The sequence below is a fragment of the Agelaius phoeniceus genome, chromosome 9 (genome assembly GCF_051311805.1).
Source record: "Agelaius phoeniceus isolate bAgePho1 chromosome 9, bAgePho1.hap1, whole genome shotgun sequence".
In the NCBI taxonomy this organism is placed as follows: Eukaryota; Metazoa; Chordata; class Aves; order Passeriformes; family Icteridae; genus Agelaius; species Agelaius phoeniceus.
The window spans coordinates 16,459,428-16,486,190 of NC_135273.1; the positions used below are offsets into that span (position 1 = coordinate 16,459,428).

General features: G+C 38.1%; 1 protein-coding gene across 1 annotated transcript in view; it reads right to left on the reverse strand.

Annotated features, from left to right (window-relative positions):
* Nucleotides 1–26,459, reverse strand: part of TNKS2 (tankyrase 2) — a 28,858-nt gene extending 2,399 nt beyond the window's left edge. Inside the window, exons 1-26 of the mRNA XM_054636918.2 lie at nucleotides 26,140–26,459; nucleotides 21,749–21,973; nucleotides 20,704–20,799; nucleotides 20,017–20,053; nucleotides 19,642–19,717; nucleotides 18,258–18,352; nucleotides 17,655–17,721; nucleotides 15,778–15,964; nucleotides 14,715–14,836; nucleotides 14,131–14,222; nucleotides 13,963–14,041; nucleotides 12,852–13,023; nucleotides 12,124–12,203; nucleotides 11,011–11,156; nucleotides 10,441–10,606; nucleotides 9,939–10,158; nucleotides 9,434–9,543; nucleotides 8,553–8,741; nucleotides 7,543–7,795; nucleotides 6,857–6,939; nucleotides 6,302–6,422; nucleotides 4,293–4,390; nucleotides 3,572–3,646; nucleotides 2,469–2,574; nucleotides 1,650–1,836; nucleotides 125–281 (exon numbers count right to left, since the gene is read on the reverse strand). Coding sequence (XP_054492893.1) covers nucleotides 125–281; nucleotides 1,650–1,836; nucleotides 2,469–2,574; nucleotides 3,572–3,646; nucleotides 4,293–4,390; nucleotides 6,302–6,422; nucleotides 6,857–6,939; nucleotides 7,543–7,795; nucleotides 8,553–8,741; nucleotides 9,434–9,543; nucleotides 9,939–10,158; nucleotides 10,441–10,606; nucleotides 11,011–11,156; nucleotides 12,124–12,203; nucleotides 12,852–13,023; nucleotides 13,963–14,041; nucleotides 14,131–14,222; nucleotides 14,715–14,836; nucleotides 15,778–15,964; nucleotides 17,655–17,721; nucleotides 18,258–18,352; nucleotides 19,642–19,717; nucleotides 20,017–20,053; nucleotides 20,704–20,799; nucleotides 21,749–21,973; nucleotides 26,140–26,344 — 3,444 coding nt within the window. The 5' untranslated portion in view covers nucleotides 26,345–26,459. The remainder of the gene's footprint in view (nucleotides 1–124; nucleotides 282–1,649; nucleotides 1,837–2,468; nucleotides 2,575–3,571; nucleotides 3,647–4,292; nucleotides 4,391–6,301; nucleotides 6,423–6,856; nucleotides 6,940–7,542; nucleotides 7,796–8,552; nucleotides 8,742–9,433; nucleotides 9,544–9,938; nucleotides 10,159–10,440; nucleotides 10,607–11,010; nucleotides 11,157–12,123; nucleotides 12,204–12,851; nucleotides 13,024–13,962; nucleotides 14,042–14,130; nucleotides 14,223–14,714; nucleotides 14,837–15,777; nucleotides 15,965–17,654; nucleotides 17,722–18,257; nucleotides 18,353–19,641; nucleotides 19,718–20,016; nucleotides 20,054–20,703; nucleotides 20,800–21,748; nucleotides 21,974–26,139) is intronic.
* Nucleotides 26,460–26,763: the final 304 nt, after the last annotated feature.

A 26,763-nucleotide genomic window follows, 5' to 3' on the forward strand; every position in this document is an offset into this window, starting at 1 on the left:
GGAGTTTGTTCAAAAACAAAATCAAGCCCTAGCACCCATAAACCTAGGGAAAAAAACCCCAATGCATGACATGCCTTTGAAAAGGCAAAAGAGAGTCTGTGAAACCAACCCAAAATCTCTTTACCTGCTCTCCTCTGTAAATGACATATTCTGCCAATGCCAATCCATTGACACTGGGCCGCCCGGTCACTGAGTGATGTCCTGGGGGAGAATGAGCCATTTTCATGGCACTGAACTGCAGGAAGGACTTGCCCAATGTTACACGACAGAAGAGCAACTGCCTGTGTTGAAAGGGAAAAAGGAGCATGAATGCATAATGCTTATGACTCTGAACCTTGAAGCCACTTCAGTCAGCTTTCATAGCTCAAATTTCTCAGGTTCTGTTTTGCTGAACAAAAGCTTTCACTTTGGAAAGCTCTGGTCCAAGGAATGGGTTGGTAGTAAAATGGAAAAATGTTTATCTTAGTTACTGGAAACAGCATGCTTAACAATGTACTCAGAGATTGCCACCACCTTTTCTTTGCCTGTTACTTACTTATTTTAAATTTTTTGGGCGTTTTAGGAAAAAGTTTTTTATCCCCTCCCCCCATTACTCATCCTGACAACATAATTCACAAGTGTTCTAATGCTAGATTTGTATCCAAAGGCCAAGTCAACATCAAGGCCAAGTGCAAACTCTAGGTCAATGCAAAATACCTCAGACTAGTATTTGTCAGTTTGTTATGCTGTTTTCACTATTAAAAGACTCAACAAGGGCTCTTACTTCTGTATACATGTACCTACTGCATTGACAATGGAATCCAGGCATTTTTATAGAGCAAGGTTATGAATCACCCTCACTCTGCCAAAACTTTTGCTTTTATCACTCTTTGCAGAAGACAAACTAAAAATCCCTTCTTATTCAAAACTTTAAAAAGCATGACAAGACTGACATCCTCTGTAACTCTGGAAGATGATCCCCATTATTTGAGAGTCCCACAAAAGAGTAAGCAACATGAAAAGGGAGAGAGACTCAAAGAAGGATACTGGAAGGATGACTTTACCTTGTATACCAATGTAAAACAGCATGCACACAAACACTAAATATTCTTCTGGTTGAAATGACTGCCACCACCAAAACTGACTCCATGACCTAAGAGTTTGTTCTGAACTGATGGTGTTGTAACAGGTGTTCTTGTTGAAAAGTGGATTCAAGAACTCAGTTAGTGGCAGAATCCACAAATCCACATCTCTGTTTCAGTGTGTGAAAAAGCAGTGATGTGAGTGCTGACTGTACATCCTCCTCAAAGAAATACTGCATCTGAGTATCTCTGAATTTCTCCTTTCCCTGTAACACACAATGAACTAAACTCTCATATTGCATCTTTCACATAAGCATCTAGCACATCCTCTTCATTCTCTGGCTTCCTAAGTCTGATTTTTACACTAAGTTAAGGGAAAAGATATGGTTAAATGCATTAAGATGGTTGAAGGTTCTTTGGGACTTTGAAATGTCAAAAGTTTTCTGAAAGTTTCTATTAGGCCCAGCATACAGGGAGTACTGAGAAGGTCTGGTTAGCCAGAAAATCTTTCTTCAGAGAGAGACTGCTGCATTGATAGTCTAGGACACAATATAAAAAAGCCAAATCAGATTCTTTCAAGAGACTTACCTATGGCAAACATAGCAAGATCTATCTTTGTGGATTGGACATCCAGTGCCACCTCCAATTCCATACACATACTGATTGCTTTTGGAAGAATTTTCAGCAAAATAAATCCCAGCTCCAAACATGCCGCCTATATAGGCATGTCTCTCATCAAAGCCTTTGTGAATGATTGCATTCACAAATGGGGAGCCTAAGAGAAAGAAAGTAAAACACTGAAAATACAGTACACACATTTCTGTATGTGTCACAATTCAAACACTTGTTCCCAGTGTGTGGGGAACTATGTGGCCTTCCTTGTGAACATGCACTGTGAACTTTGCTCACCAGGACAAACTCTGTATTTGTGCACAGTAAAGGCTTCAACTGGCTTTACCTTGCTAATGATAAGCTATCTTTGGAATGCTTAACAAAACTAACTTATCAACTTATAAAACCAAGAAAACAAACAAAAAAAAATCGCACCCCAAAACAATCCTTAACAGAATAAAGTTTGACCTTTAATCATTTTGGTCATACAGCTGCCAAAACAGCCTCCTTGAGGAGGCACACTACTTAATCTTCATTCATAATTACTGAAATGTCTTCACTTAGATCTTTGAAGTCTCCTTTGGGGAGGGACAAGGAGATGCAAATTTCAGAAGAACAATACAGTACATTGTATCATCCCTTGTGAAATACACAAACACTTGCTCATAAAAAACTCATGTAAAACCTGGAACCTACTTCCACTGAGGAAATTGACTTTCTTTGAGACAGTAGAAACCCTCCAATAAAGAGTGCTGATGATGAAATAAGTTCATTAAGTGCATTTCAAATTCTCACCATGAAACAGCATCCTTTCATTGGCATGGTTATGATTCTCTTCAGAGACCTCTTTCCTTCTGTGTGTGTATCTTTCCCATAGTTTTTTGTTGCACACTTTCTGAATCTGAAACAGTCAAAATAACACCAAAAATCTCAGTTCACTTCACTGGACAGATAATCTATAGCCACTACACTACAGTACAGTTACACTGCCACTGCAATGAGAATACTTTTCTTAGGCCTCAATGAAACACAAATTGACTTACCCTGCACAAACTGATTGTTGTTTTATGACAAGTAAGTAATAGCTATATACTTAAGAATCAATTCATTTTACAGAGCTCCTTGTTAATAATCCTTAAATTAAATATGCTCTAATTTAAATTTAACAGGCTCAGTCACAATTTTTCTTGATGCCGAATCACTAGTAAAAAGATCAATCAATAAATTAAGAAATGTCTTCCATGAAGATTTGTGAAGCACTTCTAAAAGAAAGTAAATAACATACTCCCTGCAGAGGTATGCTGGGTATTGCAATGTCTTGTGCATGCAGATATAGCATAGCAATTCCACTGTAACTTCAGTTAAGAATTAAACTTAGTAGTACTTACTTGCAAATCAAAATATTTATGATATTAATGAAAATTACCATTACTTCAGAGGGAAAGCCAGATAAATACAAACCAAAATTCCATTAGATTATTTAAACTCATCTACTGCCTATTTTTTTACACTTGTTTGATGTTAAATCAAGCCAAAATAAGAGTTCAAAAGTTTTGCTTTTTCTTCTTCTCTTTCTTTCCTGTCATTCTCCCTCAAAAGGAGAAGAAACCCTCTTCTGTTTCTTATAAAACCTTCTGCCTTTTCCTTCAAAAATTCTCCAGTTTTCAGTGACATCTTTCTATGTCAATTTCTTCCTGACCATTAACCCATAAATAGCTTTTCCATATAAATTAAGTCTTTGAATTTCCCTGGAAAGTGATCTTTATCCTGTGCATGTCTCAGAAAGGCAAATCTTGTCACCTTATGGAACTCAAACACGTGTAGAACGTTTATGGATATGTTACTTTAAGACAAAGCTCCAAACATGTAAAACCATTGGCCACAAAAAACTCAAGCACCTTTAAGATGTTGTATCTATTGAAGACTCCACCAGCATGTCCTCCATCTCTGTGCTCTCGGACAGTACTCTGCATCTGAAAATTGAGAATTTAAAGAGGATGACATTCCTGCACAAGATCTTCAACACGTTTCCCTTTACACAAGTCAAGTAATGAAAATAATGAATCATGTATTATTAACACAATTAAAAATCATAAGAGAAATTTTAGGTGACTTGTTGTTAAGTAATGCCAGATTTTGTGAATGCACATGAATAGGTTTAATGATTTAAAAAAAACCAAAACAGTATTTTGACTGCTCCATGGTCTAGTCTTCAAACTGGAGAAGATCATCACTAATCTCTTTAAAATTGTATTTGTTCAGAATTTTGCCTTGTGTGATTACGGCACTTTGAAAGGAAGTGATGTAAAACTGTCTATGACAAACAGGCAATTAATTTGTAGTACAGAATTTAAGTTATATTGAAGATATTTGATATATTATACAGGTTTTAAAAATACTACAAGCAATAATAATGTAAGAAAGAAAAAAGTTACAGACATCATGACCAAAGATTATAAGTGGTCCAGTCAAAGTTGGGAGTCTGAAGTATCCTTATGCAGGTTTTACTTAAACTTAGTGATGTTTACTGTACTGTTAAACTGTCCAGCAATGCTTCCTTATCTGCTTCTTTAGCAGCAATAGCAAAAATACTGAAAGAATACAAAGAATGGCATTTACCTCTTCTTCTACAGACTGAAATTCCTTGTCTTCGGTGGAAAGGTCTATGAGAATAGTTCCACTAGCAGAAGTATTTAGAGTCAGGTATGGGTTCAGTCCTGTGAATGCAATAAAACACAGCAAAATGCATGTGAATGTAATAAAACACAGTCTCAGAAACCACAGCTGTTTTCTCTGATCTGTGGACACTGATCTTCTCTCGGCAAGAATCATCATTTCAGATGCACTAACCCATTTATTCATGCTTAGCTCAGTATACTAATACACACAACAGGGGAAATGCTTGTAAACACTTGCTTACTTCAGAGTTCATTTCAACTCTAGGTAAGTGACACAGTGAGCAACCACTCCCTGTACAGAGTCCACAACTACTGGTGGCAGTGGCATCATGAATGGGAAGAGCAACCTGAAGCACTAATTTAGTAGGAGTGTTTTTCCCATGGTCATGCAGAGAGAACTGACAAAGAACTAAATTTGTCAATCCAAAATGCTTGAGCCTGGTAATGAAAGCTTAAAAGATATGGAATGTTTAAAAGAAAACTTCTCTATCTTTCCAAATATGCAAAAAAATTTGGAATTTTACAAAGAATCCAATGTTAGTTTGCATTGGACAGACTGCACTCTAACTGACATAACTGGCAAGTAACGGGAGCGTAATTACTGGATACAGGAATATGAAGACTGTGTGCATCAACTAACAGGTGACCAGAATTAAACACTAGGTCTGCCATGAGCTCTTTAAAAGGAATAATCTGGGGAAAGTAGAAATTACAGATTCATGCACAGTCTGGAGCCTCACGTTAGCAGTGTGCAACTGGAACAGTGCTCAGGAGAAACAAAGTGGCAAGAACCAAAATAAAGCTCATCCACTACTAACCTCAAAACAATGGTTATACTTCAGGAAGAGATGCCATATGTACAAATACACATATGTTCAAAAATACATCAGGCCTACTTAAAAGGCAAAGTATACAGTTAGTGGCTATGTAAACTTTGAACTCAAACAAGACACAAGGCTGAAATCACACCTTAAAAACTAACTTTTATCCTAATTACTCATGAGTCTGTCCAGAAAGACCTGACAATTACAAGAAAATTATGCAGATTCACATAAATACTTCATTATCAGGAAAAGAATTATCTTAGGGTTGGTTCTTACTGTTTTAAGGAGCAAAAAGTAATTCAGAGATTGGGATAGTGACTCATTACTATGGAGTGAAAATTTTAGAATGAGATTTCACAAATGGTGAATCAGGAAGGGAAAAAATCCTACCAATTCTAATTTATTTCATTTCTGTGAAACAGAGCAATACAACAGTATGTGATATTTCAAGCAGTCAAAGAAGAAAAAGAGATTTGGAGGGTTTTATTTGCCTTCTCCACAGCCATAGTTAAATGAAGCATACTGAATGATGATGAATTTACAACTGCTGGGACCATGCTGGTATCAACAGTCCTGCACAACTAAAGAGGCTTTAGCAGTAATTTCAATGCAAACTAAAGTTGTTAAACAAAGCAATTAGGTTAATTTTGGTTCACTGAAAGCACACCAACTCTATTTTTAAAGAAAAGTGTAAGAATTTCAGCTGCTCTCTGAGTGAGCAGACAGCATTCTGTGGCAGGACTCAACAAACAGGACGTAACACGCCTGAACTCATCAACAGAATGTGCTCTGCTTTGATGAAGACAAATATTCCCTATCTCAAAGAGCTTATGAACATTTTGCACTAAGTCAACACTTTACCTAAGTACATAAAAAAAAGTGACCACAGAGGAAAAAAAATAAATCAGAGAACTGAAAGTCAAGATTCACAGTAATTCACAACATAAATAAAAGCAAAAAAATAATAAAACCCAAGTTTCCAGTCAGAAGACATTCTTACCATTTTCTAGGTCAAGTTTTATTACCCATTCTTTCTAATGAGATACAAATTGGAATAACATAAGTAATTCATAAAAATTGATTATGTAAAGGCAGTATTATGTGATAATTTAAAATAAGCATATACCTTGTTGTCCAGAAATAAGTCTTTCAACTCCTTTGATGATTTTATGCCTATGGCCATAAGCATTAATGCCAATTTCCTTCAATTCTTTGTGTCCCATTTCAACCAATACGTCCAATGTTATCTATAATTAAAGCAAGACCATGGTTTTTGTACCAGAACAAATGGCACTGACAGTGAAAATATACTCACAATGGCCGTGAGAAAAAGCAAGTGTGAAAAGAACAGGAACATTAGAGGCTTCAGCGTATTATTTACATATTTTACTTTTACTCAATTGCTTTCTTCTAACTTTTTATCTCAAGTAAACATGCTACAAACTACAAATTGTAACCTGCATTGCTTGCAAGTGTTATGCATATGTTAATATATATGCATATATTTTAAGATACATTTTTTAATATATCAATTAAAAATCCAGTTACAGTCCTTTCCTTCATCCAACTCATTCTGACTGTCACTCATTGAAAATCTGTCTTATTACATTATACTAACCAGTCACTATTTATTCCATTGCTTTCTAGCCCAGACTATCTGGAAATAAATATAACCACTTACCTGTTCTCTCTCAAATATGTCAATTAGATGTTCAAGGCCAAGGTTCCGCACAAACTGATTAATGCTAAAATCTACACCTGAAACTAAGTAAGAAGAAAAACACAATGTACATTCATACCTGTATTGTAAAATAAGGCATACACATCTGTGGCAGCAATGAGAGAAGCAGAAATTCCTGGTCTTTTGCAGATGTAGATTAAATATTAAATATCACTAACCAGTATAAACTAATCTGCTCTTCTACATCCCTAAGAGCAGTCTTTGCCACAGAACAAGGCAACCAGCTACCAGAAATGTACATTACTAGAGAAAATATATTGACAAGTGAAATGTCATAGAAATAACCTTTTTATGATACCTGATCTAAGAACAGCCTCTTAAAAACTAGATAAAGTTTGCAGTAAAATACTGCTTGGTATACAGCCAAATTTCATTTGACTTCTCTTTTAAAACACAATTCACCATATTGGTTCTGTTCAGCAAAAAAACAAATTTAAAGGCTCTGTAAGGGGAAAACAGTATAATCTTATACTGCAAGACTTTCAGACTTCTGTTCCTCATTAATGGCATAATAAGGAATCTAACTATTGTGTATGCTATAATACCTCTATGAATGTATGGGAAACTTGACACCTTTGTGTTCACCATTTGTTAAGAAATGCTATTCACTCCTGAAAAAGCCTCACCTTCTTTTTTCTCCAGAACAGTAGCTCCCTCTGCACAGTTTGTACCAACAACAGAGGGAAGTTCAGAAAAACTACCAGACAAGTTGTCAAGACTACTTGCAGCAGACAGACTGGATGGACTGGATGGAACAGAAGAGAGGGAATCAGCTGCAGAACCTGTAGTCTGAGACACACTTATAACCTGAGGTTTGTAGCAAGTTGGTAAGGCAGAAGGAGGCATTGCTGCAGTCAGTAACGCACTGACATCGTCTGCCTAAAGAGCAGAAAACAACTCATTAAAACAGAGAAACACTTTTGCACAATGTTTTTTCCTAGAATGCACTATCATTATAGGAGATTTCTTAAGTACACTGCAAAATAATATTGGGAAAATGCATTTTACAGTGCAGCTTACAAATGGTCTTTTCTGCCAAAAGCATACATCAAATTGCAAAATGTCTGTATGTAAAAGCTGTAAAAAGGTAAAGACTTCAGCATTTCTAAAAAAATGTAATGGCAGTTAAACAGAATTAATTTGCTATGAAAAATGAACAGAAGCTCCTACTGGCAACCAGAACTTATGAAACAAAACAGTTTCTCTAAGTGTAGTTTTATTTACATTATAATACTTAGAAAGAATACCCCTAAGAATTTAACAGACAGATAGTTTCTTACATTTATGCTGCTACAAAGTTTGCTTATATTTTATTGTCATAATTTTTGTATTAGTCAAACTATAAGCCCTGAATTCAAAGCATCAGATTAGACCCATTAATTCACTTTGTTAGCATTCTGAGGTTTTTTCACCCCTAGTCCATACTGAAATAAGATGCCTAAAGCAAGAAATTATTTAAAGAAAATTTATAAAGCTCTATTGACTTCCCTTGCCAGGCATATACAAACCCCACAGAAACCACAGTATTTTTAATTTTGCAGAAGTGGTTGCATTACTGTTTTTCTAAAGGATAGTTTTAAATGAGGTGTCACACATAAGTAAGTATGGATTTCCCAAGAGGAGCCCCATCACTTACAGTGACCAGGTCCAATGGTGTTTGTCCTTCTTGGTTTTTCAGAGTAGGGTCAGCCCCATGTGCCAGTAACAAGGCACAGAGCTGAGTCCTTCCTTTCTGGGCTGCTTCATGAAGTGGTGTGAAAGCCCATTTGTCTGTAGCATTCACACATGCATTATATTTTATAAGTAAAGCTGCTACATCAACATGCTGGAAAAGTTAAAAACACCTGTTAAATTCCAAGGTACCACAGTGTACTAAAATAATTCAGAACTATTACTGTTATTTCTCTGTAATCAGAATAATTCTGAATTTTCTTAGAATGCATTTAATTATGATTTTAGAAAGTATTAAAGCAAGGTGTTTTCTTCCTCACCTATGACATATCAGTAAAAAGGTAAGTAAGATTTGTTCTCTTGTGAAAAAAGGATAGAGTAAAACAAAATTCCAAATCCAGAGGAATCTGAAGGAAAAAAAAACTGATTCTGAACTTCCAGTTTGGAAAGTTCTCCAACTGTTTTGGTTAAAGACTTGATTCAGGGACAAAGATTCAGGAAGTTCACAAAAACAACTGCTGTCTCAACAGCATTCATATAAGTGAAAGTGAGATCTTCTTGATAAAATCTGACTAGCACAGGTAAGGAAAGGCATTTTACAGAACACCTTTCAGCCTGCTGGCTTTTTAGGCATTCGTGGTCAGAAAACTCCATTCGTGACTTTACAGATTTATGAGTCTTTACCTACAACATAAGCTGTGATCTAATTATTCATTCTGTGTCTTACAAATAAGATTGTACTATAACTCAACAGCAAAAGCATTCTACAGAGGCTCAAAATGCTGTCAATGAAATGTACCATTTTAAAAAAAATAAATAAAGTCTCAGAAAGTTTGAGCTATTTACCCCATAAGATGCTGCATTATGCAGAGGAATCAAGCCTCCTTTATCCTGTGCATTCACATCTGCTCCATGCTGCAACAGGTATTCTGCAACCTCCAAATTATTGTAACCAGCTGGAATTGCAGAAGGACAGAATGAATAGAATTAAAACGCCATCCCCAACAGGCTGTGGAGAAGTTAATAATTAACTTAAATTACTTGAAAGTAAATTAAATTGTCAGTACCAGTGAAGACAGTGCAATACCTACTATGAAGGACAGCATTACCTTAAGAGTATTTGGTTTTAAAACCTGTCAAAAAACAATAAAAGACCCTCTCTGGCTAGACAGAACAGGAAAATAATTAAACAGTTTGAAAAGCAACCCAAAATTAATATGCATAAGAATCTAATTTTTTTAAAGAAAAGGTACAGAATCCTCCAGCTTGAGGCTACACTACAACTTGTGCAGACATAGAAAGTTCAGCCGCAGTAATTAGTAACCAATCACTAGTTAATTAGAGCACTGACCTGCTAAATGTAGTGGTGTAGAATGCCGTCCTTGTGTGTCCCGACAGTTGACATTGTCAGGTGAACAGAGCTTTTTTACTCGGGCCAAACAACCTTTCTTTGCAGCATCTAGGAGAGCTGCATCTCCTCTAAGCAGGTCTTGAATATCAGTATCACCATCTTTAACAAGGTCTAGAGGAGTATTTCCATCCCTGTTTTTCTTTGTAGGGTCAGCTCCATGCTGTGCACACCAAAAACAGGTGGTAAGGATGTCAGTAAAATAAACATGATGCATCTTAGGCATCTAATGCCTTGTTGAGCAAGTATTCTGACACATATTGGAATCCTGCAGAGAGCCTTCCATTTACTGTGTGAAAAAGGCCAACACAGGTACTAACAGTATCCCTTTTACTAAAAACATTTAACTACAATAATTTAGTAACAACAAATCAATTTCTGAAACTTAAATGGACTTTGAAAGTGAACGAGAAAGAAATGTACCTCCCTCCAGCATATGTAATACCTGTAACAGGAGTTTGCAAATCTCGTATTTTCCTTTTGCTGCAGCTTCATGCAAGGGAGTGAATTTCCACAAGTCAGCTACATTGACAACAGCACCATGTTTAACCAACAGCTCTGCAACTTCATAGTGACCATATGAGCAGGCGTTATGTAAAGGGACAAGTCCTCTGGAAACAGAAGAAGAGAAAAACTATCTTTAAAAACAGAGTATTTTTTCAACAACAATATAAACTTAAAATAAATACATCTTTGACCATATCAAACCCTAACAAATTATTTCCCTCCCCCCCCCAACAGTCTAATATAGTAGGAATCCCTACTGCAGTAAAAACTTAAATCAGCAAGGCACTAAAGAGAAGTAAGAGCACAAGGCCAGAGAAATTCTTGATGCTCTAATATTAAGTACTGCAAATGCTTTTGGATATTCTTAACATCTTCATTCTAACAGAAGTTTCCATGAAAATAAAAATACGTCTTAAGAAAAACGGGATGCTTATCAGCTAGCAATATTCAAAAGCTGATAGATACGACCAATTACAATTGCCAAGAAAATACATATTCAAGCATTTACCCCTTATCTTTTGCATGTACATCAGCTCCATGCTGAAGAAGATACTCCACAACAGATACTCTGTTGTATCCAGCTGCAAAATGAAGTGGTGTAGACTGACGTCCTTCAATATCTCTGCAGTTCACACTCTGGACTGTACACAGCTTCTGTGAAGTTCCCCAAACAAAACATGTCACTATATGTAGTGTTGACAATTCTAATTTAGTCATAGAATATTGTTATACACATCTAATTTTGCATAACTGTTTTCAATAAAGAAACAGTATTTTTACAGTCTTTACTTTTTACAGATTTCATCCTGAGGAAAAAATCCACCTGCCCCCATATCCACACCTCTAACTTCAATTAATGCTTTTTATATAAGGCATCTGGAGGTGATGAATATTGTATTCTGCAATCTGTAGTGATTGTGCAATACAAAGGTTTTAGGACCGATCATAATTCTAAAGCAGTCAGTGAAGGATTGTTTGATTGCTTGCTTTGAGAAATTATACACTGGCATATAATTCTGTGCTACTTTGGCTGGGGTGGAGTTAATTTTCTTCACAGTGGCTGGTATGGGGCTGAGTTTTGGATTTGTGCTGCACACAGGGCTGATAATACAGACATGTTGTTGTCATTGCTGAGCAGGGCTCAGACAGAGCCAAGGCCTTTTCGTGCTGCTGCGCTGGCCAGGAGGCTGGGGGGAGACACAGCCAGGACAGGTGACCCCAACTGACCAAAGGGCTGCTCCAGAGCAGATGGCATCATGCTCAGTACATAAACTGGGGGAACAAGGAGGAAGGAGGGAACATTTGTAGTGATGGAGTTTGTCTTCTGAAGTCACTGTTACCCAAGATGGGGCCCTGCTCTCCTGGGGATGGCTGAACACCTGCCTGCCCATGGGAAGTAGTGAAATAACTCCTTGCTCTACTTTGCTTGTGCGCGTGGCTTTTGTTTTCTCTATTAAGCTGCCTTAATCTCAGCCCTCGAGTTTTCCAGCTTTTACCCTTCTGATTCTCTCCTGATCCTGCTGGGGGGAAATTGACCAAGCATCTGTGTGGGGCTCGGTTGTTGGCAGAGGTTAAACCATGACCAATTCCCTCTTCTGTTTAAGGAGAGGTTTAAGCTTACTTTTACGGTATCCACATCTCCAGCCTTTGCAGCCTCCAGCAACTGTCGATCTGCATCAGAATTACCTAATGGGATACCTTCTGCAAAATAAATGAGATTGCATGACAGGTTAAATGTAGGCAGTTGAAGAAATTTGTTAAGACAGGAAATAACTTGAGCTTTTTTAAAGGGAAATCCTTGAAATAAAGTTAACTAATTACTGACAAGTTTTGTCTCTGTTTACTATCTACAACTATAGCTGCTAGAGCTAATGGTGTTTAACCATTAGCTAATGGGAAGTTAAGTTCAGCAGCATGCTTCCTGTATGTTTTGGAATATTGTGGAACCAACAAAGCATTCTTATTTCTGTTTCAGAATTAGACCAGATCAAGTTTATGTATGTATTATAATGTCCAAACCTTACTCTTGAAAATCCACCTACACGGTTGCCTCCACTCACAAATGCAAATCAAGCATTTTGTGTTTTAGAAACTCATTTTCTAGTTTCAAGATTCCCCCCACCCTATGTCAGGATTTTAATAAAATTATTCCAGGTGACTATACCACAAATCTTCATATCTGATTATTCAGACAGTAAATTATATTGTTAAGTAGAAAGTAAAACATCACCTAGAACTGTCTTTCATAGAACATTTTTTTTTGTTGACTAGTCTTCACTATTCTTTGGCAGCACTTGGAACAGCAAGTGAAACAAAGCACCTCAGTGGATTCTGAATAACTCAGCATACCTTGTAGTAGCTGTTGCACACTTTCAGTCCCCATTTGTAAGGCTGTAAAGCCTTGCAGAGACACGATGGAAGGATCACATCCAGAACTCAGCAGCAACCTGCATGTCTGAAGATGACCACAATGTGCTGCTCTATGAAGAGAGGTCTGGCCAAGATTATCTAATGCATTAACCTAAAAAATAACACAGACAAGAAATACCACCATCAAGTTGGTATTAAGATGTTTTCATTGCTGACTGGGAACATTTCACAAGTAGCATCCTTACACTAATAAAAATAACTTATTTAGTATATTTCCAAAGGTGATGACATTTCAAACAAAAACAGTTCATAAAGTAGCCCCCTTTTAGAGGCATGGGAATTATCCACTGCATTTTTACCACAAACAGGAGTAATTCACTATTTTGCTCCTCGCAGTACTAACTTCAATGCTAACGTGTAGAACAGCTTCTACCTTGCATTGGCTTATTGTGGTTTCTCAGCCTGAGGGCTTCCTATCTGTTGGCTCAGTCAAAGTGTATTCAGCAATTTAAAACTCTGCACCTAAACCCTACTTTCATTCCCTTCTCTTCCTCTGGTTTTGGAAAACTTCATACAGTCAGGCTACAATCAAATTTCTATGAGAGAGATTCAACTCAATCTTGGAGGCTTCAAGCACTACAAAGTCTCTCCTTTCCACATTTTCTTTCTGTGGAAGTTTGAACTAAACATTGTATTATGAATTACCATTTTGCTTTAATTTTACTTTTTACTGCATACAACACCATGTAAAGTCTGTCACACAGTTCAGTTTAGCTTCTTGCTGTTCATATATACCCCCCACATTTTTTTCTCATGTATTCCATTATTCCTGCTGGACAATGAAACATTGAATAAGACACTTTGAAAGTTTTCCTTTCCCAGAGAGAACTACGTCCTCACTTCTTAAAAAATAGGACCAAACCAATGATGATTTTGTTATGTACAGGGCTGTACTGATGGATTGATGGCCTGTAGCTGAAGTCTCCAAATCTAGAACCTTCCAAAACAAATTATTTTACCAAACCTTCCACTCTCATGGTGTGAAAACCTGTACAGTACATGAATGTCAACAAAAGTATGATACTCATACCTTAGCTTCATGTTTCACAACTACTTCAACAACATCATTATGAGCTTTTTCTGATGCCACATGCAGAGGAGTCAAGAAGCTTAAAAAAAAAAAAAAAGAATAATTCAAAATGTATTTTGCAAAATCTTCTAAGCAAACAGTTAAGAGCATTCATTTGTAACCACTCACTCTTTTGTTTTTTCATTGATATTGGCTCCTTTCCTCAGCAGCAATTCACATACTTGTTTCCTCTTAGGATATGGAGATGCAGCAGCACAGTGCTGTAAACATGAAAAAGTTTACAATTAACAACCAGCAAGCAATATGCAGGTTTTGCTGATCAGCAGGCAGTTAAGAGCTGGTGGCATACAAAGACAACAGAAAAAAATCCCCCAAACCCTCAGACGCTTATTAATTTGGAAGATTAATGGGCTTTTGGATTTACTCTGGTATTTTCAAGAACTCCCCTTTCTAATAACTGCTGGAAACCATCAAAACAAAGCTAGCACATATAGCTTGCTGTTGCTTAAGATAAGACTATCCTACAAAACCCAGTCATTTAGACAATCTAAACAGGCCTAAATAATTTATGTTAGTCTTAACATTAAGAACAAAATATCAGTCAGTGTTATTTGCTTAGCTAGACACTGTGTATTCCAGGTTGGTGTGAATTACAACACTTGACACTGCAGTATTTATTGCTAAAGTATTACCTAGTGTGCTTAGGTTAGCCACAATATATACAAAGCCATTAATAAATCCTGAGATATTACCAATGCTGTCTCATGTGTCTGAGGATGTTTGAAGTTCACTGTTTCCAAAGAAAGATGTTTCTTTATACGAGCTACATCTGATTCTCTTGCAGCCTGCAGCAGTGAGTGACCTTTGAATTCATCTTAAAAAACAAAGAAATACATAGCAGAGGGTTACACTCCTTGGCTCAAAAAGGATCAAGAGAATTGCTTCTTTCAGTTAAAAAAAAAGAAATTAATTGTATTCAGCAGACCATGGAGCACACATTTCCAAGTCTGACTCAAGCTATTACATCAATTGACAGAACCTTTTAGTTAAGTCAAAACACTACACAACTTTGGCTTTGTTTCTAAACCAAAGCCAAACAACATCCAAACTGGCTGCACAAGACCTATTTCACTCACCTCTCTGTAGGTTCTACTGTTCACACAGGTACTAACTCAGGCATATAAAAATCTCTACTTCTGACCTATTTCTGGAAAATAATTTCTAGATGCTTTCATGAATAAATACTACTACTAGTGTAGTATTTACTGACAATTTTTGTAAATATCCCAGAAAGTTATTGTTTTAACCACTCAAAGACAGAATCTGAGTTCACTCTTTTCACTCTTCCAGTTTGCTAGACAAAAATCAATGCCCTTCATCAGTTTTTTTCAACTTTCAGTGATTGTGGCACACTCAAATGTATTCAGCATTCTAAACAGTTACTCTTTTCTTCAAAGAAAAAACTGTGGAATAAAAATTAATATTTCAACAATCTTGATGCAATGACAGGAACAAGTATGGGATATGAAAGTGTACTGGCAAGGTCATGAGGGAAAGCATTTAATAGGGAGAAAAGCTACAAAACCCATCACAACCACTTGACTATAAAACTGACAGTAAAAGTCTTTTAAATCCCTTCATTCAGAAAATACAGCAGTTTCAAATTATAAACAGTGAAATATACTGTGCAACATTGCACAATTACTGTTAAAGCATAAGCATTTTCCAAATCTGGTTTCTGGCTGGTCACTGTCTAGGGAATCTAATTACACATTACAAGCTGTAACTGCAGAACTGATCCCACTTGATACTCACATGCTAATCGTTCTTTTAATTGGGGTGTTGGAGCCAAATCAATGGTGCTTTTGTTGTGACAGTTCAAGAGTGTTGGGTCAGCACCATAACTTAACAAAAGAGAACATACTTCCACCCTGTTCTTAGAAGCTGCTTCATGCAGAGGAGTGAATTGCCACAGATCCATTGCATTCACACATGCTCCATGCTTGAAAGGGAAAGGGGTAAAAAAAGATGCAATCAAAACCAGGACGTTAGAAAAAGACTATGTTATTAGTTTTAATACAGTAGACTGTTAAAATAAAAATCAATGCTTATATGCAAACTGTTTCCAAGACACTAATTTTCAATCTAACACAACATTTCAGCACATTGTGGTTTTTAATCACCTGGTGTCCCACAGGTACAATCAAAGAATCCAAAGGCTAGCTAGTCTTTTCAGGCTTATTTCAAAAAGGAAAAGAGATCTGCTACAGGTCAAATCAGAGAAAGAGAAATATTCACATTCTCCTAATCACCTGTGAACAAGCTCTAGTTCTTTGCAGCTCTAGAAAATGTCTAGAGTGACCAGATGTACTAAGATAAATACAAGTTCTGTGAATAAACCCCAAGATATGAATGCCACGGTATCTCAACTGAGATGGGCACTCAATTTTAATTCAAAACATTTAAGTACAAGATTCTACAAGTAATACTCCTGGATGAGTAATGTATGTGTAATTCTTCTCCAATAACATTTTGATTGTACTTCAAGTTCAGTCTATAAGCAAGTACATGCTCTTTCCCACGGCTTCTCTTAAAGATGTATAGCTTTGCAAAAAGTAATTCAGAATTTTCTAGAGCAGAAATCCAATATAGAACACAACTCTAGATAAACAGTTAGACACACAGTAGTGTATAGTCAAAAGTTCATTTGTGGGGCTGTGTCTAGTACCACCACTGTAAAAATTCACTTTACAACTGGCCCCTGAAGTAAAAAAAAATCATGACTATTTATATTCACGGCAATGTAAGCTTATTTCAATAGGTTCTTTTGCAAAATTTTTTGCTAAACAAGTAGAAAGATACACGGAATTAGTGGGGGACTGAAACACACATAGCAGAACAAGAGCTATTCTCTGAGCAGCCAAATGTCTGGAGTTAGACAACAGAACATTCTCAGTTGTTATAACAATCTTGATTTGCTGTGGCAGCTGAGAATAGGCACAGCTCAAAACTCCTTTGGTGGAGTACACATATTATGCTGCAGCCCACATCTTCAAGCCACTAGTTTAAAGTGTATCATACTTATCTTCAAGACTAACATAATCCAGATACACTGCTTCAGTTCCAAGAGTTCCCTTTTGTTAGGAAAATTGACAGGTTTCTCTTTCTTTGGGGTAAAAGCTACAATTCAGGGCCAGAACCAATGCTGTAAAGTTAATTTCCTGAAAAGACTGACTGCTCTTTAGTTTTAAAACATTTACTATCTTTACCTTATCTTTATCTTTTTAATATTCTTTTAAAACATCTCTTATTGCTTCGTCTTCTAAAATATTCTTCTACTGTCAAACTCAAAAAATTACTCAGCTTGTAGGAGTTTTTTTGGTGCTTCATTTTTTATTTGTTGGTGAGTGTAGAAAGATTGAGATAAGCAGTACTTACTTGGTGGTATGAAAATATTCAACTTTGGAGCAGAGAGAGTTAAAAACAGAAAGCACATTTATAAAGAAAAAGCTTCCTTGCAAGCAGAAGATTCTGTAGCTCCAGCTTAATAATCACTATCATGTAGAGCAAAAGCAATTTATTATTAAGTTTTGTAAATCTACATACAAAATAAAAAAATATGCAACTTGTATTAGTCTATTATAAACTGTTCTTATTTAATAATATGCAATTTGATCTCTTCAAAGACCAACCTTTACTAGAAGCTCTGTTACTTCGTAATGACCATAGGAACAGGCATTGTGAAGTGGTACCAGATCTCTACATAGAAGAAAAAGGAGAAGGATGATTAGTTCAGAATACACATATATTAATTTCAAATGCATCAAACACATTGCAACTGGTACTATGCTTCATATTGAACATTTTACAAAAATTATATGACAAATGTTCAAATGAAACTATGGGGAAGTAAGAAGCTGAAGAAGAAACCAGAAAATCCCATCAGCATTTATCAGAACAATAAGCATCTAAAACAATCAGAAGATGAGAAGTGAATTGCATCGTATCAGTGCAGATGAAATGATTCCACTCAGACTTGGAATCCTAAGCAGGAACAACTATCTGCAGGGGATGCTCAGGAGTGACCCTAATTATATCCCTTTTCACAAGAACAATGATGTAATATCTTCTCTTGTGAAAACTAATCAATTCGCATTTTTGTCACAACAGAAAGGTTAAAGGTTACAGAACAGTCTAAAGTTGGAAATTCTCTGTGCTTAAAACAGTATTACTGCTCTTTACTTCACCTCAAAATGGATTTTGTTTATTCTGAACAAAGGGAAAAAGGAACCTACCCTTTATCCTTAGCGTGCACATCAGCTCCATGCTGCAGTAAGAGCTGGACTATTTTCACACGGTTATACCCAGCTGCTAAATGCAATGGAGTAGACTGAAACAAGAGAATGCAGAATGAGTCAGTAACACAAAATCAAGGTTGAGTTTCTATTTATTTTTTCACAACTTGTTAACAGTATTAAATGATGAAGTCCTTCAAGACTTACAAGCTTAAAAAAATCCCAGAGTGCTTGAATCAGACATTTGATAACTATGTTCACTGTTGACCGACTACTCTTGAAGTCAACATGAACACAAATCCCAAATTTACTCCATCACTAATACAAAGGCCACTTTTGGTTTTTTAGCCTACCATAGCTATAAATACTTTGCTGGCACAAACTATATCCTTGTGAAAGGGGAAGTAGGAAGACCATTAGCAACAATGACTGTTAAACTATGAAGAAGTCTCTCTGCCAATCAGTGAAGTAAGTTTGAAAATTATCAAGAGGGACTGTTATCCACGTTTGTGAATGCAGTGAGCAGGGTGTGGGGGAAATTTCATCTCTTCTAAACTCTCACCCTCCAGAGAGCAGACAGATAACTAACTGCTCTAGGATCTTTTCTAGCAAATGCATTCAAGAGCATCAGCAGCACTAAAGGCAGAGTTACAAATTAGTGAGGAGGAATCTTATCCTCTGCATTTACAAACCCATCCACTGAACCAGATTTCTACAGTTCCTAGAGGATGAGCCTCATAACCAGATGAGAAAACAGAGATGCATCAGTGTTTTGGAGATCCCAGTATCTTACCACAAAGCTTCACAAAGGGGAAGTAACTAAATCAAAACTTGGGTGAATAAGTACAAATACTTAATGAGAATAATAATGCCAAAAAGTGATACTCAATAACCTGAACCTTCTGTAGGCTAGAGGCTGAAACCAGAAGACTCAGGGCTTTTCAGAATGGAGATTCTGAACATTTTTATGTCTTTCTTTACCATTACTTACAGCAATGAGCAGCTTGCTCCTGCATCAGGAGCAGCAACTTGCCTAAGGGCTGCTTATGTCAAATAAAGCACCTGTGTATTTCTCCCTGACAGGGACAAAAATCTGTGCAAAGTCCTCGCTTCTTTATCACTGCAGATATGAAGGTCAAGCAGAAGCTTCAACTGAGGAGTTTGTTTATTGATCCTATATAGAATTACTTGCATAGTCCTTTTAAGATTAAAAAACAAAAAAAAAAAACAACCCCTCAGCTGGCTACTAGAGAGGTGGAATCTTATTTTTCCCGCATACAGTGAAGAAAGTAGATTTTATGTTTAACATTTTTAAAATCTGATCAAACAGTAACTGGATCATGTAAGAGATAACTACTTTTAAATCAGTTTTAAACAAAAATACCTTTCTGCCATCACTTGCATGACAGTTAACATTTAATGGTGTAAGAAGAGACATCATCTTTTCCTCATTTCCACTCCTGAAAAACAAGATGTGAAATGAGCAGAAATATTCTTATCCCAATTTTTAGTAGCTTTTTCTGGTTTTATATTTTTCACATTCAACAGATCTGACGCAACACATTCCCATCTGCATTGCCAGCATTAAAGAGAGAACAAAAATGCATTTATGGAACTACTTTTGTAGCTTCATTCACAGAAAACAGGCAAAACTTAGCATCTAGATGGAATGCAAGCTCCAAAGACTAAATATCTATATATAAATTACACAAAATTCTGCAAATACAACTAATTCCAGTTATTTTCCAAACATACATACCTGGCACTCTCTAAGAGTTCATCTTTCTTGTATTCACCTAGAAGACAAAAGGGCTTTCTTTAGCTATCAAATAAATATCTGTACGTGCAGTTCAATATTTATCCTCCTCTTCAAAAGTTTTAGAGACCAAAAGTGCTAGAGTACTTACAAGTACTCTTTTCAGTTGTTAAAGAGAGCTTTTAAAAAAGAGGAAGGGTGAGTTTTCACACAGGTGGGTATTGATAGGACAAAGGGAAATGTGCTCAAACTGGAAGAGGAGAGATTTAGACTAAATGTTAGGAGGAAATTCTTTACTCAGAGGGTAGTGAGGCATTGGAATAGGATGCCCAGAGAAGTTGTAGATTCCCTTCCTCTGGATGTGTTTAAGGCCATGTTGGATGGGGTCTGGGCAGCCTGGTGTAGTCAATGTTCCTGCCCATGACAGGGGGTTGGAATTATGTGATCTTTAGGGTCCCTTCCAACCTAAGCCATTCTATGACTCTAAAAATTTGACAGTTCATTATTGAACTAGCATGATAAACTATCCAGAACCCATGCCATGACTGAGATGATGAAAGCCATATGGGAATTCTATTTAGAATTATAAACCAGAGACAAGTCAAAGTAGTATCAAAAAGACAAGCTCCAAACTACTGTGTTACATCAGTTCAACATCAGTCCCAAAGGAATCTAAAGATTATCACTTACCAGTCAGCACTGCTTTTGCAGACGGGTCTGCTAAATCCAAAGCTGTTCTGCCATCTGTGTTCCGGATGGTTGGTTCAGCACCGTGCTGCAACAGCACTGCAAAAATGCCAAAGTTTTCCATGAGAAAACAATTCTACAAGACAAAGTTTATGAGACATAACATTACTGTCATCTGCAAACAACAAAAGAATCATTCTAACTTCCTTTTTCCAATTTTTAATGTCAGCATTCTGCAATGTCATCTGTGACCAGTGTCTCTGATGAAACATGTCTAGACACATTTTCAGAGAAAAAAGCAGATCAGAAAGAGAACAACTACAGACCGACAAGAGAAAATCTCACTTGAAAGCTTGTGACCGACCCACCACAAAACTCAGCTATTTTCCATCAGCTCCAGAGCATGCTGCCCCAAGTCCTGTGCTAACCTGCAGACAGTAGTGGCAGGCTGTGCATGCTGAACTCAGGTTAAACAGGCAATGTTATCTGTACAGCTCTCTAGAGTTTTACAGCTCTCTTAAAGTAAATGGCAGCAAACCACACAATCAAGAAATGTGTCTCGACTATGTGTCTAACTTTCTACCTCCTCCTTAAAGAGTTCCTCTTAAGAACTGTGTAGGTAAAACAGGTAGTCAATATAATTGAAGTTTTCCCATCCTTAACTAATTTAACACAGCTGCTACACATAAGACAGAATGAATCCATTATTAAGATCACTTCTGTTCTTCTCACTGCACTATGATCAGAAGCAAAAGGCAGCATAAGAGTCTAGGCTGAAATAGAAGAGAATTTAGCTCCATCACGTCACTTTAAAGCACTTTCCCCATGATGAACCTTAATAGGTAGACTTTATAAAAAAACTATAAAAAAAGATCCAAAAACCTGTATCTTGTAACAGTGACATATGTATTGAAGTTTATGAAAGATGTTTACTTTTAACCCTTGTATCAGCCATAGCTCCATAGAGTTAAAATGGTCTTAAAAGGGTTCTAGATTTTTTACAGTGAAAACAAGTGAGTCAGTCACAGGAAGAGTGGGAGAAAATTACCAATGCAGACATCTGTCTTCCCCTTAATGGCAGCTTCATGAAGGGGAGTGTAATTCCAATTATCTCGAGCATTGGGATCTGCACCGTGCCGCAAGAGCAGATTGACAACTTCAGCATGGCCAAAGGAGCAGGCGTTGTGAAGAGGAATAAGGCCTCCATCATCCCGGGCGTGGACATTGGCACCACTTTGAAGTAAATATTCAACTACATCCTTCCGACCAAAACCTGGAAGAGGAAAGGGAGAAAAGGCTTCAGGGTGGGGGAAGAGAAATTCCTGCCCCAGATGTGCAGATTAAACCAACAAACTTCAGTAACAGTGACCACTCCTAAAGACAATCACAACTGGCGTATTTGCTAAAGAAGCATTTATATACTAAGGATGTTTCTGAAATTCTTTAAAATTTGATTGAATTCAGTAGAAAAGTAATATTAAAGATTACAGAAACAATTAATATCTTGATAGGGTTCCCTCCAATTTCAGCTGTATCTGGCATACTTATATGTTTATTGTACATCTGGCAAATGAACTAGGACATCAAACTGTATCTATATTTGCTTTACTATCTCCATATGAGGCCAGAACCACAGACTCTACAGCAAATTCACTTTTGAGTCTCACCATGCCACTTACCCACCCTGCCTGTCCTAACAGAGAAGAGTAGTTCAGAATACTTGGGATGAGAACTGGATCAGATACATGGTCCATGCAAAACCAATTTATCTGCACAGGCACAGTAACTCATATTCACTGCACATGCAATCATATTTCTGCTGCCAAAAAAATTATTAGTGGCTATACCCATGCAGTCTTATTGTCTATATTACATTATATGCATAATGTTTCTCATTTTTCAATATGTTCAGCTATTCTAAGTATTATAAATACTGTTATTTTTCTTAAATGTGTCCTGACATTTTTCTTGTTTCCTCAAGCTTTCAAAAAATTCTGTTTATAGTTTGAATATATACTCAAAATGTACTAAATTATTTTGAGGAACTACTCAGAAGAGAAATTCACATGTGCACGAGTCCTGCAAACACATAATCAAAACTGTAATTTGATGACAGACTGCTTGGTATTTTCTTCTAAGTACCAAAAAATGTTCTCCAGGACTGCTGCAATCATGCTACACAAGACTCTGATCAAATTCTTTATTACATATCTGGCAGCTAAACCACTCATTCTTGTACAGAACAATTCCCACCCCTCAAGGTATTGATGTAAAGCCACGTTTTTACAGGTAAAATTCCTCACCAGGAATCAACATCATAATTGAAAATCAACATCATAATTGAAAATCAGCTGTAGTAAACCTTATTCTAGGCATAGAGAATTCCCTCTATTGAATACAGACGTTCAATCAGATACAATTCATGAGCAATCCACAGCTTCTCTCTCAGCAAAGCCTGCATCTATTCACAAAGTACCTTCAGTACAGCAACACCCCTGCAGCTAATTTGATGTCCATGAAATGAACTCATTTGTATCACACCAATTTTTGTAACTTCTTTCCAGCCCCGAGCGCACAGCAGGGATTCCTTACTTCCTTGGGGAAGCATCTGCACAACAGGGCACCATATATGGAAGGGGAATTATTTTCCCATTGCTTTCTAAAGGATGCATGAGTACAGAGGAAGTGGCCAAACTGCACAATGGTCTCTGCCTCTGCTGTTTTTCCTGAGAGTGGAAAGCAGGGGCAGCCTTTGCTATCACGGGAAGGCAGTCACTGCCTACTCCAACAGCTCCTCTTCACCATTAGTTGGCTGCAGTAAAAACTATTTCAACACTTTAAAAAACCCCAACACTGTAATTTTTAAGAGGTAGGTGTTTTCTTTAGCTCTTGGGCTTTTATCAAGAGACCACGTTTCAACTGTGCAAGGTAATGGTCTTATCATCATGATCTCTTTGTTTTAATTGCCAGCAAGAAAGGCTGGCTACTCAGGACCCCGAGCTGACGATCTTCTATCACCTGTGACAGTTGAGCAGCTCAATGCACTTGCTCCCTGGAAAGTTACAAATTTTTAGCTGACAATTTGCAATTATTAATCACAGACAAAATGTACAACTGTGCATAATTTTAAAAAGGTATTTATTACAATCACAGTGGGTTATAACTCACATTCAGCTACTTCTGATGGGATAAAAAGCTAACAGAAAGAACTTAGCTCAAATTCTTCTCCCCTACCTTGGGTATTCATATATTTTATGAAATTTAGATTGCAGGAAGGGCATTTTACCTGCCAAGTCCTTAAAACCTTGTGATACTTTGACACACACTGTGAAGAAAAAGACTGACTTGAGGAAATAGATGCAGTTTATGATGGGAGAGGATGGAGCCTCTTTTATTGTGAAGGATGGTGGGCTCTTGACTAAACCTTCAGGATAACTTAACTATCACACACACAGTTGTGTACTACAAAATCCAAAGAGCAACCTCCAGCAAAACTCCAATATGTATTACTTTTGATAATGACACATTTCTAGGGAGAGCCTGAAGCTTTTTTCTTTTTCTTCAAAATCTGCCTTTACAAACTGACACATAAAAAAAGAGGAATTGGGTTTATTTTTTTTTTTAAATTGTTAAGTAAGATCGGGGAAAAGACTTAAAAAATAGAACCCAAATTTAGACCCAGAATGCCACTAAAAAAGGAAAAAAGGGCAATACAAAACATGGTGACATTATGTATTTCAGCTCCAACTCCTCCATAAAAGAAATCTTGAAACTGAATGAAACTAGTCAGAGAAGTTTTGTAATGTATTTTCTAAGAACACCCAGACAACTAGGATAAACAAAGCCAGAATAAAACAGATTTTTGCTTTTACTTCCTGGAATGTGACTCTTTCAGAGGCAAAGACAAAAGAAGTGAGTATTATTCCAACTGTGAATAATAGGGGAAAGGCAAAAACCAAACAAAACCAGTCAGGCCCAAGTCCAAGAGCTACTTATGTCCACCTTTCACACAGAGCCTAGTGCAGGTGGGCTGACAACAGCAGAGTTCGACCTGAGGGGTACAGAGAGTTCCTCAGAGAAATCACACAAGCGTTTTCTGTCCCATTTAACCAGAAACTCTCAGCATCTCCTACAGGCCGCTGAGAGGAGCAATTAATTTCTCTGTAGCAAGCTGGAAGAAGACTCGGGATGACAACAGTGTCTCTCATTTACACACCAACATGTTTAACCTCAGAAATCTAACAACTACACGAACCTATGGCTATACATTTTAAAAGAAAAATCTTTCTACAAATCAGGAGTTATTTAAAGTCAAGACAGATCACCCCTGTTCAGAGAAATAAAACAGATCATTATAGTGAATGAGAAACATCTTAGGGAAAAAAACCCCAAACTAACCAAAAGCAAATAAATAAATAAAACCTACCCCTCACTTCTCCCAAATGCTCTAAAACATACACAGTTGTTTAGAAGTTCAGAGTCTATAAGTGCACAGGAAGGATTGCTGCATATAAAAAATTAGCTACAAAAATTTATTTTCCTCTGACATTTTAAGTTGTCAAGTTGTCTCCTGAGCTCTCTTGCCAATTAAGCTTTTTGAATTTATTAAATACTGCTGTCCTGAGAAGACTTTCAAGAACCTAGACCTAAGTCTGAGTCAAGCTCTCTTAACATGAGGAAAGGACACCTGAAGCAGAAACCTTTACCAAAACAATCTAATAAAGAAAGAAACATCTCTGCTACTACCCATATTGATTAGCTGAAAAGAAGCTGCTGTTTTCTGCAGCCTGTCAGCCCTGGAGTCCTACATCTAAGGCTGTAATTAAACCAAAACAACCAACATGAAAACAAGAGTCATAGTCAGGTCTTTGTCTGAAAAGGTGGGATACAATCTTCTGGCCAGCTGCCAGTGAAAGCCGTTGTCCTGTGACGTCAGGCGTTTGCTTACCTACGTCCTGAATTAACAAAGTCCATTTGTCAAAGATAAGAACGCAAAAAGCTTAGAAACGGTGTTGTCTGACAAACACCTTCATGCGTTCAATTCTGAAAATGCACAGGCCCGCTGAAATCCATGAGAACTGTACGTGGGACATGTGTCCCTGTCAGAGCTCACGTGTCACAACACGAACAGCAGAAACCCCACTCCAGATCTGTCCTCAAAGCCAGACGAGGTTTGTTTAAAAAAAAAAAAAAAAGAAAAAAAAGAAAAATGAAATAAGCGAGCAGACACAGCTGTACCGCTCGCTGACCCCTCAGCGTGGGTGACACCGGTTCGGGCCCGAGGCCGATGCTCGGGGCCGGCGGAGCGCTCGGACCCCGGCGCTGCGCCCGGCCCGAGCGGCGAGGCCCGGGCGGCCCGGCGCTGCCGGCGCTCCCCCGCGGCCCAGCCCGGCGCCCCGGGGAGGCGGCACTGCCGCCCGGCTCCCCCTGCCCCGGTACCTGCGGCGAAGTGCAGCGGGCTGGACTTCCTGCCCGCCGTGTCCCGGCTGTTCACGTTCTCGGGCCGCACCAGCCGCTTGACCCGCTCCACGTCCCCGTTCCTGCAGGCCTCGAACAGCTCCCGGGCCGGCTCGGCCGCCGCCGCGCCGCAGCCCGGCGCCTCGGCCAGGGCGGCCGCGCCGCCCGCGCACCTTCGCCCCGCCATGGCCGGGCCGGGCCCCGCGCAGCCCCCGCCCGCCGCCCCTCACGGCCCGGGGGGCTCCGCACGCACTCCCGGGCGGGCGCTGCGCCCGGCGGAGGGATCCGGGCACCGCCGGCCTCGTGCGCAGGCGCGCGCGGCGGGAGCCTCCCAGCGCCGGGCCGCGGTGCTGCGGCCCAGGCCGGGAGCGGAACCCAGCGCGGCCCCTCACGGGCTGCCCTCAGTGCCCTCTGCTCCCTCGGGAGGGATGGTGAGGAGCAGAAAATAAATACAGCGCCAGCCATTCGTCCCAGAAGAACAAATGTGTCTTTGGTGCTTTCAGTAGTTAAATGTGAGGATTTTTCTGTTCAGGGATTTTTCCCCCCTGCAAGTGTGTAAGACTGCATTTTGGTGCCAATGGCTTCATGATCCTTGCACAGTTGCTT